The sequence below is a fragment of the Rhinopithecus bieti genome, unplaced genomic scaffold (assembly GCF_001698545.2).
Source record: "Rhinopithecus bieti isolate Rb0 unplaced genomic scaffold, ASM169854v2 scaffold_13342, whole genome shotgun sequence".
Classification (NCBI taxonomy): domain Eukaryota; kingdom Metazoa; phylum Chordata; class Mammalia; order Primates; family Cercopithecidae; genus Rhinopithecus; species Rhinopithecus bieti.
Window position 1 is genome coordinate 2374248 of NW_016807690.1, and position 16197 is coordinate 2390444.

The 16197-nt window shown below is 46.4% G+C and overlaps 1 protein-coding gene across 6 annotated transcripts in view; it reads left to right on the forward strand.

The window, feature by feature from the left end:
* Nucleotides 1–8233: 8233 nt before the first annotated feature.
* The window catches only part of NCAPD2 (non-SMC condensin I complex subunit D2), a 29289-nt gene continuing 21325 nt past the window's right edge, over nucleotides 8234–16197 (forward strand). Inside the window, exons 1-7 of one of the 6 annotated variants that reach the window (XR_001887539.1) lie at nucleotides 8234–8397; nucleotides 8679–8737; nucleotides 9230–9405; nucleotides 9705–9847; nucleotides 13460–13587; nucleotides 13659–13782; nucleotides 13973–14120. Coding sequence is in view for 3 of the 6 variants with exons in the window: in XM_017883333.1 (XP_017738822.1) it covers nucleotides 8360–8397; nucleotides 8679–8737; nucleotides 9230–9405; nucleotides 9705–9847; nucleotides 13460–13587; nucleotides 13659–13782; nucleotides 13973–14120 (816 nt within the window). In the remaining 3 variants the exon portion in view is untranslated. Of the gene's footprint in view, nucleotides 8398–8678; nucleotides 8738–9229; nucleotides 9406–9704; nucleotides 9848–13459; nucleotides 13588–13647; nucleotides 13783–13972; nucleotides 14121–16197 lie in introns of those variants that run through there. The other 5 variants (XR_001887541.1, XR_001887540.1, XM_017883333.1 and 2 more) reach the window with 5 other exon arrangements.

The following is a 16197-nucleotide window of genomic DNA, read 5'->3' on the forward strand; positions in this document are numbered from 1 at the left end:
GATGATCCGCCCGTCTCGCCTCCAAAGTTGGGATTTACAGGCTTAAAGCCACCGCGCCCGGCATGATCTTGTTCTTGTCACCTTTTTTTTTTTTTTTTTTGTGAGACAGTCTCGCTCTGTCACCCAGACTGGAGTGCAGTGTCGCAATCTCAGCTCACTACAACCTCCGCCTCCCAGGTTCAAGAGATTCCCCTGCCTCAGCCTCCCGAGTAGCTGGAACTACAGGCACGTGCCACCACATCCAGCTAATTTTTTGTATTTTAGTAGAGACAGGTTTCACCATGTTGGTCAGGATGGTCTCAATCTCCTGACCTTGTGATCTGCCTGCCTCGGCCTTGCAAAGTCCTGGGATTACAGGCGTGAGCCACCGCACCTGGCCTGTTTAACACCAATATTAATAAAGTAGAACAATTATAACTATGCCAGCATCACTACCCTTGCACTTTGGGGCCATTATTAAGTAAAATAAAGGTTCCTTGAGCAGAAGCCCTGCAACAGTTGATATGATAACCAAGGTGGTTAGTAGTTGCATAGGGTTGAGTAGGGCTGCATATACAGTGTGGATATGCTGGACAAGGGGATGATTCACATCCCAGGCAGGAGGCGGCAGGGCAGCACCAGATTTTATGCTACCGAGAATGGCACACAACCTATCATTTATGAATTGTTTATCTCTGGAATGTTTCTTTTTTTTTTTTTTTTTTTTTAAGATAAGAGTCTCGCGTTGTTGCCCAGGCTGGAGTGCAGTGGCTCAGTCTCAGCTCACTGCAACTTCCACCTCCTGGGCTCAAGCAATTCTCCTGCCTCAGCTTCCCAAGTAGCTGGGACTACAGGCGAGTACCACCACGCCTGGCTAATTTTTTGGGTTTTTTTTTTTGTTCTGGAGACGGAGTTTTGCTCTGTTGCCCAGATTGGAGTTCACTGGCAAGATATTGGCTCACTGCAACCTCCATCTCCTGGGTTCAAGCAATTCTCCTGCCTCAGCCTCCCAAGTGGCTGGAATTACAGGTGCCCACCACCATATCCAGCTAATTTTTTTTTTATTTTTTAGTAGAGCCGAGGTTTCACCATGTTGGCCAGGCTGGTCTCGAACTCCTGACCTCGTGTGATCTGTCCACCTTGGCCTCCCAAAGTTCTGGGATTACAGGTGTGAGCTATGGCGCCCAGCCTATTTCTGGAATATTTCATTTAATATTTTCAGACTTGAGATTGACCACAGGTAACTGAAACCTCAGAAAGTGAGAACACAGATTGGTGAGGACCACTGTATGTCAGATGGTTGTAAGAGCCAAAGAGAAAAATAAAGAAGACAGTGTGGCCAGGCGCAGTGGCTCACACCTGTAATCCTAGCACTTTGGGAAGCCGAGGCAGTTGGATTGCTCGAGCTCAGGGGTTTGAGACCAGCCTGGCCAACATGATGAAACCCCATCTCTACCAAAATTACAAAAAACTTAGCCAGGCGTGGTGGTGCGCACCTCTAGTTCCAGCTACCTGGGAGGCTGAGGTAGGAGAATTGCTTGAGCCCAGGAGGCAGGGGCTGCAGTGAGCCATGATCATGCCACTCACTGCACTGCAACCTGGGCCACAGAGCTAGACCCTGTTTCAAAAAAGAAAAAAAGAAGTGTACTGCAAATGGTGACTCATCCCTGTAATCCCAGCCACTTGGGAGGCAGAGGCAGGAGGATTGTTAAGGCCACGAGTTCGAGACCAGCCTGGGCAACGTAGTCTCTAAAATTAATTATACAAAGCTTAAAAATAAATAATATAAAGAAGAAAGATAGTAGGGCCTGCCATTTCATGTTGGATCATCAGAGAAGCCTTGCTGTTTGTTATGTCACGCTTGAGCAGAGACCTTAAAGTAAGGAAATAAACTATGCAGATTGTCAGGGAAGGGCACTCCAAGCAAACAGAAAAGCCTATGCAAAGGCCTTGAGGTGGGCGAATGCCAATAGAGTTGGAGTCAGCTAGGAAAAAGAGATTAGGTAGGAAGTGGTATAGATTATTGTAGAATCTTGCTCCTCAAAATGTGGTCCTCAGATCAGCAGTATTAATATCATGATCTCATGATCTGGGATCTTATTAGAAATGCAGGATGTCAAGACCCAGGATATCAAAGCTGCTGAATCAGGAAATCTGTTTTTTTTTGTTTTTTTTTTTGAGACGGTGTCTCGCTCTGTTGCCCAGGCTGGAGTGCAGTGGCTGGATCTCAGCTCACTGCAAGCTCCGCCTCGCCGGTTTACAACATTCTCCTGCCTCAGCCTCCCAAGTAACTGGGACTACAGGCGCCCGTCACCTCGCCCGGACAGTTTTTTGTATTTTTTAGTGGAGACAGGGTTTCACCGTGTTAGCCAGGATGGTCTCGATCTCCTGACCTCGTGATCCGCCTGTCTCGGCCTCCCAAAGTGCTAGGATTACAGGCTTGAGCCACTGCGCCTGGCCAGGAAATCTGTATTTTAAGAAGATCCCCCAGGCAATTTGGATGCAATTATTAGTTTGAGAAGCACTGAGAGAGCCTCTTAGATCATGGCAAAAACTTGAACTTCAATGTGAATGAACTTGAAAGCCATTGGGTTTTGAGCATGGGAGTGACATGGTCTGACATTTTAAAAGAGTCACTGGCTACTGTGTTGAGCAGAGACTATAAGAGGCAAGGAGAGAAGCAGGGAGACTAGTTAAGTGGCTAATACGGTAATACCAAGTAGATTGGACTGGAGGGATAGCAGGGGAAGTGGTAATAACATGATTCGGATATATTTTCAAAGTAGAGCTGACAGGAATGCTGATGAATTGGATTGGATTTATAGGGTTAGTAAAGGAATCTGAGATGAGAATGATTACAAGGCTTTTTTTTTTTTTTTTTTTTTTTTTGACAGTCTTGCTCTGTTGGCTCTGTCACCCAGGTTGGCGTGCAGTGGCATGATCTTGGCTCACTGCAACCTCTGCCTCCCAGGTTCAAGCAATTCTCATGCCTCAGCCACCTGAGTATCTAGGATTACAGGTGTGCACTACCACACCTGGATAATTTTTGTATTTTTAGTAGAGATGGGGTTTTGCCATGTTGTCCAGGCTGGTCTTGAACTTCTGGCTTCAAGTGCTCTGCCTGCCTTGGCCTCCCAAAATGCTAGGATTACAGGCATGGGCCACCATGCCAGGCCTTACAAGGCTTTTTGACTTGAGCAGCTAGGAGAATGAAGTTGCCATTTACTGAGATGGGGTAGCATATGGGAGGGAGAGGTTTAGATTCTTGGTCATGTGAGTGTGGAGTTCAAGGGAGAGGTTGTCAGCTAAAGATACACATTTAGGATTTAATACTCTGCATGTAGATAGCACTAAAAGCCATAAGATTGGAGTGAGTGTAGATGGAGAAGAGAAGCAGTTTGAAGACCAAGACCTGAGATAGTCCAGCATTTAGAGGCTAGGAGGATGAAGAAGAACCAGTAGAAGAAATTAAGAAGCAGTCAGGCCGGGCGCGGTGGCTCAAGCCTGTAATCCCAGCACTTTGGGAGGCCGAGACGGGCGGATCACGAGGTCAGGAGATCGAGACCATCCTGGCTAACACGGTGAAACCCCATCTCTACCAAAATACAAAACTAGCCGGGCGAGGTGGCGGGCGCCTGTAGTCCCAGCTACTCGGGAGGCTGAGGCAGGAGAATAGCGTAAACCCAGGAGGCGGAGCTTGTAGTGAGCTGAGATCTGGCCACTGCACTCCAGTCCGGGCGACAGAGCGAGACTCCGCCTCAAAAAAAAAAAAAAAGAAGCAGTCATTGGGGCAGAAAGTGAATGAAGGAGCTAAATGGATGCTAAATAGAGTCTTTCAAAAACAAAGGAGAAGTCAACTGCAGATTACTGGATTTATTGATGTCATAGTCACTGGTAACCTTGACAAAGCTGTTTCAGAAGATAGTGGGGGCAAAAGCCTGCTTGGAATAGGTTTTTAAGAAAATGGAATGACAGAGATTAGAGATGATGAATTTATATAATGTATTTCTTTTAAGAAGGGCAGCATTACATGTGTGTATGTTGAGTAGGAATGATCAGAGAGGGGAAAGCTGATGATGCAGAAGGAAGAGGGAACAGTCATTGGAGCAGTGCCTTTAGTAGGTAAGAGAGTGTGAGATAGTGTCACTGCACTCTAGCCTTGGTGACAGAGCAAGAACCTGTCTCAGAAAAACAAAAACAAATAATATTGCATCTTTTTTTGTTGTTGTTGTTGAGACGGAGTCTCGCTCTGCCGCCCAGGCTGGAGTGCAGTGGCCGGATCTCAGCTCACTGCAAGCTCCGCCTCCCGGGTTTTTTAGGCCATTCTCCTGCCTCAGCCTCCCGAGTAGCTGGGATTACAGGCGCCCGCCACCTCGCCCAGCTAGTTTTTTTGTATGTTTTAGTAGAGACGGGGTTTCACCGTGTTAGCCAGGATGGTCTCGATCTCCTGACCTTGTGATCCGCCCGTCTCGGCCTCCCAAAGTGCTGGGATTCCAGGCTGGAGCCACCGTGCCCGGCCTAATATTGCATCTTTATATTTGTTTCCATTTCTCTTGGGCTGTGAATGATGCCATGTACTATCTGTGTGTGTGTGTGGTTTTTTGGGTTTTTTTTGAGATAGGGTCTCACTCTGTCACCCATCCTGGAGTACAGTGGTATGATCACAGCTCACTGCAGCCTCAACCTCCTAGGCTCAAGCAGTCCTCCCACCTCAGCCTCCAGAACAGCTAGGACTATAGGTGCACCCCACTGCGCTTAGCTAATTTTTTATTTTTTGTAGAGATGGGGTCTTGCCATGTTCCCCAAGCTGGTCTGGAGCTCCTGACCTCAAGCAATCCTCCTGCCTCAGCCTCTCAAAGTGGTGAGCTTATAAGTATGAACCATCACATCCAGCCTGCATCAAGTTTTGATAAGTTTTAACTTTATAATAGACATATATATTTGGCCGGGTGCAGTGGCTCATGCCTGTAAACCCAGCACTTTGGGAGGCCAAGGCGGGTGGATCACGAGGTCAGGAGATCAAGACCATCCTGGCTAACACGGTGAAATCCCGTCTCTACTAAAAATACAAAAAATTAGCCGGGCGTGGTGGCAGGCGCCTGTAGTCCCAGCTAATTGGGAGGCTGAGGCAGGAGAATGGCGTGAATCCAGGAGGCAGAGCTTGCAGTGAGCCGAGATAGTGCCATTGCACTCCAGCCTGGGCAACAGAGAGAGACTACGTCTCAAAAAAAAATAGACATATATATTTTATGGTAGTAAATGATACAGTAGACTAGGATCTACATATATTTTATGCATTCATGACATACCTAGCTTTAAAAAAAAATAGCCAGATATGGTAGAGCACACCTGTTGTCCTAGCTACTCAGGAGGCTGAGGCAGCTGGATTGCTTGAGCCCAGGAGTTTGAGGCTGCAGTAAGCTGTGATCGTGCCACTGCACTCCAGCCTGGGAGACAGAGTGAGACTTTATCTCAAAAGGAAGAAAGAAAAAATTCCAGTATATTTATTGAAAAAAATTAGCATATAAGTGGACCTACATAATTCAAATCTTGTTGTTCGAAGATTAATTGTAGACATACATATGTGTCCTACTTTTCTCCACTGAGAGGGCCAAAGGCAGTAATACTGTAATAGAAATGAGTGCAAGTAGTGCCTAGAGTTTGGCTTCTACATACTGTTATTCCATAATAGGAGCCAGGATTCCACTGAGAATGGTTGATTACAGGACTGGGCCAGGGAAAGTACAAGATGAGCCCAGAACATCTTTCATTTTATTTATTTATTTTTGAGACGGAGCCTCACCATGTTGCCCAGGCAGATCTTGAACTCCTGGGCCCAAGAGATCCTACTGCCTCCACCTTCCAAAATGCTAGGATTACAGGCATGAGCCCAGCCCCTCTCATGATACAAGACAGGGAACAAAGGTGAAGGGAAACTGGGTGCAGTCGCCCACGCCTTTAATCCCAGTACTTTGGAAGTGTTGGGAATAACGCTCAAAATCCTAAGGAAAATGAACGTTCAAACAAAGGATTCTTAGCAAAGCAATTTTACTTCTACGCAGAGGAGTGCTTCTCCTTGGCCAGTTGCCATGAGAGCACACCTGAACAGAGGGGCACGAGAGCCTTTATTCCTCACGCAAGTCCTGCCCCTGTACCCTTTTCCCATTGGCCGGGGTCGGGTCGCACAATTAGCCCAGTTGGCCAGACATTTGAACTTTAGATAAGGTGGGCGCACAAGGGAGAGAGGGGAAAAGGTGAAGGGGTGTCTGCAGTGAGCTAGAGAGCTAGTCTTCTTTCCAAATAAGGAAAGGAATAGTAATAGTAAGAAATAGTAAAAAAAAGTAATAGTAAGAAAGAAAATAAGTAGTAAGAAAGGAGAGCTAGTCTTCTTTCCAAATGAGGAAGGGAATGTGAGCTGGTACTGATGAGCCTGGTACTGTGGTGTGTCCGGGCATGTAACAAAGGCAGAAAGGAAAAACAGAGAAAAAGGAAAAAAGGTAGTGGGGGAGGTACTACGAATTAAAGAATAAAGGATTGATCAGGCTATTTGAAGAGAAACCTCATCATATCCCACAGGAGGCTGAGGCAGCAGATCAATTGGGCCCAGGAGTTTGAGACCAGCCTGGGCACCAAAGTGAGACCCCATCACTACAAAAAATTAACAACAAAAAAAATTAGCTGGGCCGGGCGCAGTGGCTCACGCCTGTAATCCCAGAACTTTAGGAGGCTGAGGTGGTTGGATCATGAGGTCAGGAGATCAAGACCATCCTGGCTAACATGGTGCAACCCCCTCTGTACTAAAAACACAAAAAATTAGCCGGGTGTGGTGGCAAGCACCTGTAGTCCCAGCTACTCGGGAGGCTGAGGCAGTAGGGAGTAGGCAGTAGGATCACCTGAGCCCAGGAGGTCAAGGCTACAGTGAGCTATGTTTGCACCACTGCACTCTGGCCCGGGCAACAAAGCAAGACCCTGTCTTGGGAAAAAAAAAAAAACGGAGGCATGTTCAAAGGACACAGGCCAAGTTGAAGGAGATCGCAGAGACCAAGTATTGGACAATTTGAGCGAAAATAAATAGTAATGGATTAAAGCACAGAATAAGAGAAATATCCATAAGTCCGTTCTGCTATAAATAAGTGAATAACTAAACAAAGAGAAAGGGACAACTAATCGTTACAGCAGCATTCCCATTAGTAAATGTGGAAGGAATAATAGAGATAGAAAATCACGATTTAGTAAACACAGCAGTAATTGTGGCAGGCAAGAATCATTCATGGATGCTTAAATTAGTGGGCAAATGTGATGTGAAACAGGATATTTACGTAGTCTGAAAGTATCTTCCCACAAAAATACTGATTGCAAAGGGGAAAATAATAATGTTACAGTGGAGAAATGTGGCAGGCACTATGAAGTGATCAAAGTTAGCATCAGCAGTAATAAGACATTCACTTCATGCACCTCTTGATACGATGCCTGAGGACCGACCCTCCCTTCTGCTGTAATCTTACAAAAATACATAACCTCAACATAATCGTGAGAAAACAGGCAAACCCAAATTGAGGGACATTCTACAAAATAAGTGACAAGTACTCCTCAAAGAAGTGTCAAGATGATGAAAGATAAAGACGGGAGGAGACAAAGGAGACCTGACAGTTAAATGCACTGTGAGATCCTGAAGCAGAAAAAGGACACAAATAGGGTAAACTGGTTTGTTTTTTTTAAAGATCCTGAGTTTGTGTTCCCTCTTAACTACTGTAAGTTGGACAAGTCGTACAGCCACTCTAAGGTGTAAAGTAGGCATGGTACTGTCTGCTTTTGCTCAGGCGTGGTGAAGCTCTAACCAGGCTTTAATAGTAGCACAAATATAAGATATCATCATTATTTTATTTTATTTATTTTTTGAGATGAGATAGAGTTTCACTCTTGTTGCCCAGGCTAGAGTGTGATGACACAATCTTGGCTCACTGCAACCTCCACCTCCTCGGTTCAAGCAATTCTCCTGCCTCAGCCTCCCTAGTAGCTGGGATTACACGTGCCTGCTACCATACCCAGCCAATTTTTTGTATTTTTAGTAGAGACGAGGTCTCACTATGTTGGCCAGGCTGGTCTCGAACTTCTGGCCGCAGGTAATCCACCTGCCTCAGCCTCCCAAAGTGCTGGGATTACAGGCGTGAGCCACCATGCCTGGCTCTCGTCGTCATTATAGGTTACATTGAAGTGGACTGTTTGTCTCTTTTTTGTGATTCTACCAATACAAGCAATAAGCCTAGTTTTCTGCCACGGACAGAATTTACTAAAAAGGTCTCTCTTCCCTCCAAATTGATTCGTTTTTCCCATCTTCATAGCATTTCAAGCTGCCTTTCGAGCTCAGGGGCCGCTGGCTATGCTGGAGCACTTTGACACTATCTACAGCATTTTGCAGTAAGTGAAACACCCAACTGGTACTTTAAAAAGAACGGGTGGCTGTTTGTCCTAACTGTGCGTGTTAGTCCTGAAATTCCAAGTTACAGGTTCACTGATAAATGCTTCTGGATGTTGATATCTCTACTGATGAGCATGTACCCAACTTGCTACCATATTAATTCAGTTGAACAATTTCACGTGTGTTTTTAAACATTAGATTCACGGGTTAGATCTGATCTGTTAGAAAGGGCTCTGCAGGCTCCTTCCTATCTCACCCCCACACTTTCTTTCCCTCATAGTCACTTTCGAAGTATAGATCCTGGCCTCAAAGAAGATACTCTGGAATTCCTGATAAAAGGTGTTGATGGGTCGGGGGTAGGGGATGGAAGGTGTTTGTTATCGTTTGTTTGTTTGTTTGTTTGTTTGTTTTTCCTACATTGTATCAGCCACGTGATGATATCAAGGCTGTTGTGATTCAGCTGGTTGGGCTAAGCCCAGGGACCTTTGGCCTGTTAAAGGTCTGTAATCTTGGTGGGCAATACAGAGTTATGTGTGTCCATTGTAAGGGCAGACCAACAAGAACTTTTTCCTACTTTTGAACTACCTCTTTTTAATGGGGGTGATTCTTCCAGTTGCTGGAGAGAAATTGTGGTAACTGGAGTGAGAGAGTAGGAACAGGGCATGTTCAGGCTATCAGGGCCAAGGGTCTCAAAGGACTTAGCTTGGGTTATGGCCACTGAGAGATGAAACACAGATCTTTGGTAATCTGATGGCTGTAAGTGCTGGGTGTTTTGAAGTTGGGGTATATGAAAGAAGTGAGTGAAACTGATTCCAATATTCTGCCCCTCAGTGGTGTCCCGCCACTCCCAGGAGCTTCCAGCTATCCTGGATGATACAACTTTGAGTGAATCAGATAGAAACGCCCATCTAAACGCCCTCAAAATGAACTGTTATGCTCTGATACGTCTCCTGGAATCCTTTGAGACCAGTCAGACAAACCTCGTGGACCTGGACCTTGGTGGGAAGGTAATTTGGAGTTTTGGGCTCGCGTTATATGGGGTCTGGGGAGAAAGGGGAATAGATGGGAAAGAAGGGAATCCAATGATCCATGAATCCTTTCTGTCCTCATTGAGAGTTTAGGAGAAAGAACTCAAAAGTGTCACACATTTTCTTCCTGGACAAGTAGCACTGTGGAACTTGTAATATTTCTTCCATGTTACCTTCTATCTTGTCTTCATACTAGATTATTTGGGCACTCAGACTGGCAGATCTTGGCCCTCTTTTTTCCCTTATTTTTTCCTCAATGTGTACACGATCCTTTTTAGGGTAAGAAAGCTCGGACCAAGGCAGCCCATGGCTTTGACTGGGAAGAAGAGAGGCAACCAATTCTTCAGCTTTTAACACAGCTACTTCAGTTGGACATCCGTCACCTGTGGAAACACTCAATAATTGAAGAAGAATTTGTCAGGTGGGTAGGGAGGATGGCTACAGGTAATACTGAGCTGTGAGAGTGAGGCTCTGTTGCTAGATATGCCGTTTTTTTTGTTTTTTTGGTTTTTTTTTTGTTTTTGTTTTTTTTTTTGAGACAGAGCTTTGCTCTTGTTGCCCAGGCTGGAGTGTGCAATGGCGCAATCTCGGCTCACTGCAACCTCCACTTCCTGGGTTCAAGTGATTTTCCTGTCTCAGCCTCTCAAGTAGCTGGGATTACAGGTACCCGCCACCACAAGCTGATTTTTGTATTTTTAGTAGAGATGGGGTTGTGCCATGTTGGCCAGGCTGGTCTCGAACTCCTGACCTCAGGTGATCTACCCACCGTGGCCTCCCAAAGTGCTGGGATTACAGGCATGAGCCCCTGTGCCCGGCTGATTTGCCTTTTAAATACTTCATTTCATGTCTCAGTTCTATCTGTCATAAAAGTATAGTAACATGAAGTTGCTAAGAACTAGATAATGGAATGTTAGAAACTGATGTGAATTCCTTGCATCTCTAAATGCCTGTTTATTCCTGAAGCAGTATTTACTGAGAATCTCCTTCTTGTGCAGCCGGCATCATTACAGGCACTGGAAACAAAAGTTTCTGCCCTTTTAGAGTTTGTACTATAGAACAGAAGTCTTTTTTTTTTTTTTTTTTTCTTTTGAGACAGAATTTCACTCTTGTTGCCCAGACTGGAGTGCAATGGCGCAATCTTGGCTCACCACAACCTCCGCCTCCTGGGTTCAAGCGATTCTCCTGCCTCAGCCTCCCGAGTAGCTGGGATTATGGGATTACAGGCATGAGCCACCATGCCTGGCTAATTTTGTATTTTTAGTAGAGACAGGGTTTCTCCGTGTTGGCCAGGCTGGTGTCGAACTCCCAACCTCGGGTGATCTGCCCGTCTTGGCCTTCCAAAGTGCTGGGATTACAGGCGTGAGCCACCGCGCCAGACCAGAAGTCTACTTTTAAAATAAGTAAAATAAGTGTGATGGAAGAAGGTTGTGATTTTAAATCAGCTACTCTAGGCCAGGTGCAGTGGCTGACGCCTATAATCGCAGCGCTTTGGGAGGCCGAAGTGGGTGGATCACCTGAGGTCAGGAGTTTAAGACTGGCCTGGCCAACATGGTGAAACCTTGTCTCTACTAAAAAAATACAAAAATTAGCTGCGCGTGGTGGCAGGTGCCTGTAATCCCAGCTACTTGGGAGGCTGAGGCAGGAGAATCACTTGAACCTGGGAGGGGGAGGTTGCAATGAGCCGAGATCGAACCATTGCACTCTATCCTGGGTGACGAGCAAAATCCCGTCTCAAAAAAAATAGACAGACAGACAGACAGATAGATAGATAAGCTACTCTAGTAAGACTTCTTTGAGTTGGTGACATTTGAGCAAAGACCCAGAGTAGGTGACTGAGAGCTATGAGAATATGTGGAGGAATAGGAAGAGCAAGGAAAAGGAATAGCAAATGCGAAGACCTTGAGGAGGGAGTGTGTCTAGCATGTACGAGCAATAGCAAGGAGGCCAGAGAGTTGGCAGCTGAGAGCAGGTAAGAGGGCTAGGCTGTGAGGCCATGGGAACAGTGGGGAGCCAGACCGCAGGTTCTTGTGGGTCATCATGGTGACTTTGGGATTTCCTCAGAGGGAAATGGAGCCACTGGGGAGCCACAAGCAGGGAAGTGAGGTGATCGACTTGTACTTTAAAAGGGGCATCCTAGCTGTTGTATTGAGATAGACTATGGAGGGAAAAGGGAAGCAAGAGACCAGTTAAGAGGCTATTCCAATAACTCAAGCAAGAAATGATGGTCTCTTAGACCAAGGCATGGCAGTGGAGATGGGGAGAAGTAGTTGGATTGTATACTTGTTCCTTAAGGTAGACCTTACAGGATTTGCTAACAGACTGGGTGTGAGGTGTGAGGGAGAGTTCAGTCAAGGGTGACTCTCCCGGGTTTTGGTCTGAGCGTTTGGAAGACTGGAGTTAACCATAACTGAGATAGGGAGAAGGCTGTGAATAGGTGTTTTGGGAGGAAGATCAGATGTTCTGTTTTGGACATACAAAGTTCGAAGTGTTTATTAGACAGCCTCGTAAAGTCAGATTCGGCTGTTGAATATATAGATTTGGAGTTCAGGGGAGAGGTCTGGGCTAGAGATAGCACATTTGGGAATATAATAGTATTCAAAGCCGTGAGACTGAATGAAATCACCAAATCAATAAGTGTAGCTAAAAGAGAGCAGGAATCCAAGGTCTGGTACCCTAGGGCATTCCAGCATGAAGAGTGAGGAGGCCAGGTGCATGGCTCACGGCTCGCCTATAATCCTAGCACTTTGGGAGGCTGAGGCAGGAGGATCACTTGAGCCCAGGAGTTTGAGATCAGCCAGGGCAGCATAGTGAAACTGTGTCTCTACAAAAAATAGGAAAATTAGCTGGGCGTGGTGGAGGCTGAGGTGGGAGCATCACCTGAGCTATGAGGAGGTCAAGGATGCAGTGAGCCATGATCGCACCACTGCACTCCAGCCTGGGCAACAGAGGCATACCCTGTCTCAAAAAAAAGAGTGTGAAGAGGAACTAGCCAAAGACACTGGGAAAGGAGTCTTGTTCTTGTGTTATGGAAGCAAGATAAAGCATATATTTCAAGGAGAAAGTGATTAACTGTATCACATGCAGCTGTGAAAGATCACTTGCAATAAGGATTGAGTCCGTCGTTATATTTAGGAATGAGAAGTCATTGGTGACTTTGTCTTTTTTTTCTTTTTCTTTTTCTTTTTTGAGATGGAGTCTCGCAACATCGTGTGGGCTGGAGTGCAGTGGCATGATCTCAGCTCACTGCAACCTCCGCCTCTCAGGTTCAAGGGATTCTCCTGCCTCAGCCTCCCAAGTAGCTGGGATTACAGGCGCCCACCACCACGCCCAGCTAATTTTGTGTGTGTGTGTGTTTTTTTTTTTGTTTTTGAGACGGAGTCTCGCTCTGTGGCCCGGGCTGGAGTGCAGTGGCCGGATCTCAGCTCACTGCAGTCTCCGCCTTGCGGTTTCACGCCATTCTCCTGCCTCAGCCTCCCAAGCAGCTGGGACTACAGGCGCCCGCCACCTCGCCCGGCTAGTTTTTTGTATTTTTTAGTAGAGATGGGGTTTCACCATGTTAGCCAGGATGGTCTCGATCTCCTGACCTCGTGATCCACCCGCCTTGGCCTCCCAAAGTGCTGGGATTACAGGCTTGAGCCACCGCGCCTGGCCTTTTTTGTGTTTTTAGTAGAGACAGGGTTTCACTATGTTGGCCAAGATCGTCTCGAATGCCTGACCTTGTGATCCACCTGCCTCAGCCTCCCAAAGTGCTGGTATTACAGGCATGAGCCACCATACCCGGCCAACTCTGTCATATTTTTATCATATATTCAGGTTCTTTGTCAGTATCACAACTGGTTGAAAGTTGGTAATCTTGAAGGAAGGAGTACCTAACCGGGGTCAGCAAAGCAAAGCAACTTGTTATAGAAGATAATGGCTAGAATAAAGAAAACCCTGACTTTGGGAGCAGTAGTGTTAGAATGAATGAAGCAGGGCTCTGATATGATTGGATCCAGACAGCTGCTTTCATCATCTCAAACTCTTCCTTTCTCAGTTTGGTTACTGGCTGTTGCTACCGCCTTCTGGAAAATCCCACCATTAGTCACCAGAAGAACCGCCCCACTCGGGACGCCATAACACACCTGCTTGGTGTAGCCTTGACGCGTTATAACCATATGCTCAGTAAGTTACCCGTTGCTTTGCCCCACCTTTTTTATATTGCCCATAATTTCTCATGTTTAGTGCTTCCATAGGTGCTACAGTGAAGATCATCCAGATGCTGCAGCACTTTGAACACCTGGCACCTGTACTGGTTGCAGCCGTGAATCTGTGGGCAACTGACTATGGAATGAAGAGCATAGTAGGAGAGATTGTAAGGTGAATCTTTCTTCTCGAAGTTTCTCATGCTCGTTTTCCTTGGGGAGGGAATAAAGAAATATTGGAAATACATTATCTGTGCAACCGTAGATTCCTTCAGATATTAGATACCTGTCTTACCCTGTAGTACCCTTACTAGGATCTGAATAATTGATCTATGTTGCTATGGCTGTGTTTCTTCCCTGTGTAGAGAGATTGGACAAAAGTGTCCCCAAGAGCTGAGTCGAGACCCTTCAGGGACAAAGGGCTTTGCAGCATTCCTGACAGAACTAGCAGAACGTGTCCCAGCTATCCTGATGTCCAGCATGTGCATTTTGCTAGATCACCTGGATGGAGAGGTAGGTGATCCACTAGGGATCGCTGAGCTTTTTCTGGGAATTTTAAGTCCAGTGTTGAAAGGCCGTTTCTTAACAGAACAAGAAAGTAGTTTTGACAAGTTGTCTAGATTTATCATTGTGACATTTCCTTTCTGTAGAGAAGCAGTTCAAGTTTGTTGAATAAAGAGCTGTTTATTAATCTGTTAATCTTTCAATTCACATTGCTTTTATCCAGGTTCTGATAAAGGAGATGACATTTCCACAGCTTAAGTCTAGTAAGAGCAACTCAGCTTTGATTTTTTTTTTTTTTGGAGGCAGGATCTGGCTCTGTCACCCATGCTGGAGCACAATCATAGCTCATTGCAGCCTCGATCTCCTGGTCTCAAGCAATCCTCCCACCTCAGCCTCCCAAGTAGCTGGGACTTCAGGCACATACTACCATGCCCAGCTAATTTTTTTAGTTTTTGTAGAGATGGGGTCTTGCCATATTGCCCAGGCTAGTCTCACACTCCTGGTCTCAAGCAACCCTCCTGCCTCAGCCTCCCAAAGTGCTGGGATTACAGGCACTACCATGCTTAGCCTTCAGCTTTGACTCTGAGTCCCATCTATTCCTCAGGATAAAGCGTCTTCCCACCAACTGACTTGCCTTGCTTCCTCAATGAGCTTTCTCACATCAACCCATGTCATCTCTTTCCGTTCTCTTTCATCCCTGAATGCTAACCTGGCTGATTCCCATACTGATGTTAGGCACTCCTAGGTGAATGTCAAGGACAAAGACAGTCCACTTGTTCATCTAATTTACTTTAACTTTTTGTGCAAGACCCTATTCTCTGGTTCTTGGCCTGGCAACAACATTATGTATTGGACTTGCTGGCACTCTAAGGCTGATTTCCATGTTTCTGTCTCATTTTCTGTCAGTAAAGCGTGGAAAGGAGAGTGGGAGGGTAAGGAGGGGATATTTACTAGTAAGGATCAAAGGCTTTGAAGCCAAGTGTGGTGGCTCATGCCTGTAATCCCAGCACTTTGGGAGGCTGAGGTGGGCAGATCACTTGAGATCAGGAGTTTAAGACTAGCCTGGCCAACGTGGTGAAACCCCATCTCTACTAAAAATACAAAAAAAATTAGCTGGGTGTGGTGGTGCACGCCTGTAATCCCAGCTGCTCGGGAGGCTGAGGTGGGAGGGTTGCTTGAACCCGGGAAATGGAGGTTGCAGTGAGCCGAGATCGCACCACTGCACTCCAGCCTGGGTAACAAAACGAGACTCTGTCTCAAAAAACAAAACACAGACGGGCGCAGTGGTTCACCCCTGTAATCTCAGCACTTTGAGAGGCCAAGGAGGGCGGATCACGAGGTCAGGAGTTTGAGACTAGCCTGGCCAATATGGTGAAACCCCATCTCTACTAATACAAAACTTAGCTGGGCATGATGGTGGGCACCTATAATCCCAGCTACTTGGGAGGCTGAAGCAGGAGAATCGCTTGAACCCGGGAGACTGAGGTTGCAGTAAGCCGAGATTGCTCCACTACACTCCAGCCTGGGCAACAAAGCAAGACAACGTCTCAAAAAAAAAAAAAAACACAGATGGGCGCAGTGGCTCACGCCTGTAATCCCAGCACTTTGGGAGGCTGAGGTGGGCGGAACATGAGGTCAGGAGATTGAGACCACCCTGGCCAACATGGTGAAACCCTGTCTCTCCTAAAAATACAAAAATTAGCTGGGTGTGGTGGCTCATGCCTGTAATCCCAGCTACTTGGGAGACTGAAGCAGGAGAATTACTTGAACCAGGAAGTCAGAGGTTGCAGTGAGCCAAGATGGTGCCACAGCACTCCAGCCTGGCGACAGAGTGAGACTCCGTCTCAAAAAAAAAAAAAAAAAAAAAATAGGCCGGGCGTGGTGGCTCAAGCCTGTAATCCCAGCACTTTGGGAGGCCGAGACGGGTGGATCACGAGGTCAGGAGATCGAGACCATCCTGGCTAACACGGTGAAACCCCATCTCTACTAAAAAAATACAAAAAAACTAGCCGGGCGATGTGGCGGGCGCCGTAGTCCCAGTTACTCGGGAGGCTGAGGCAGGAGAATGGCGTACCCACGAGGCGGA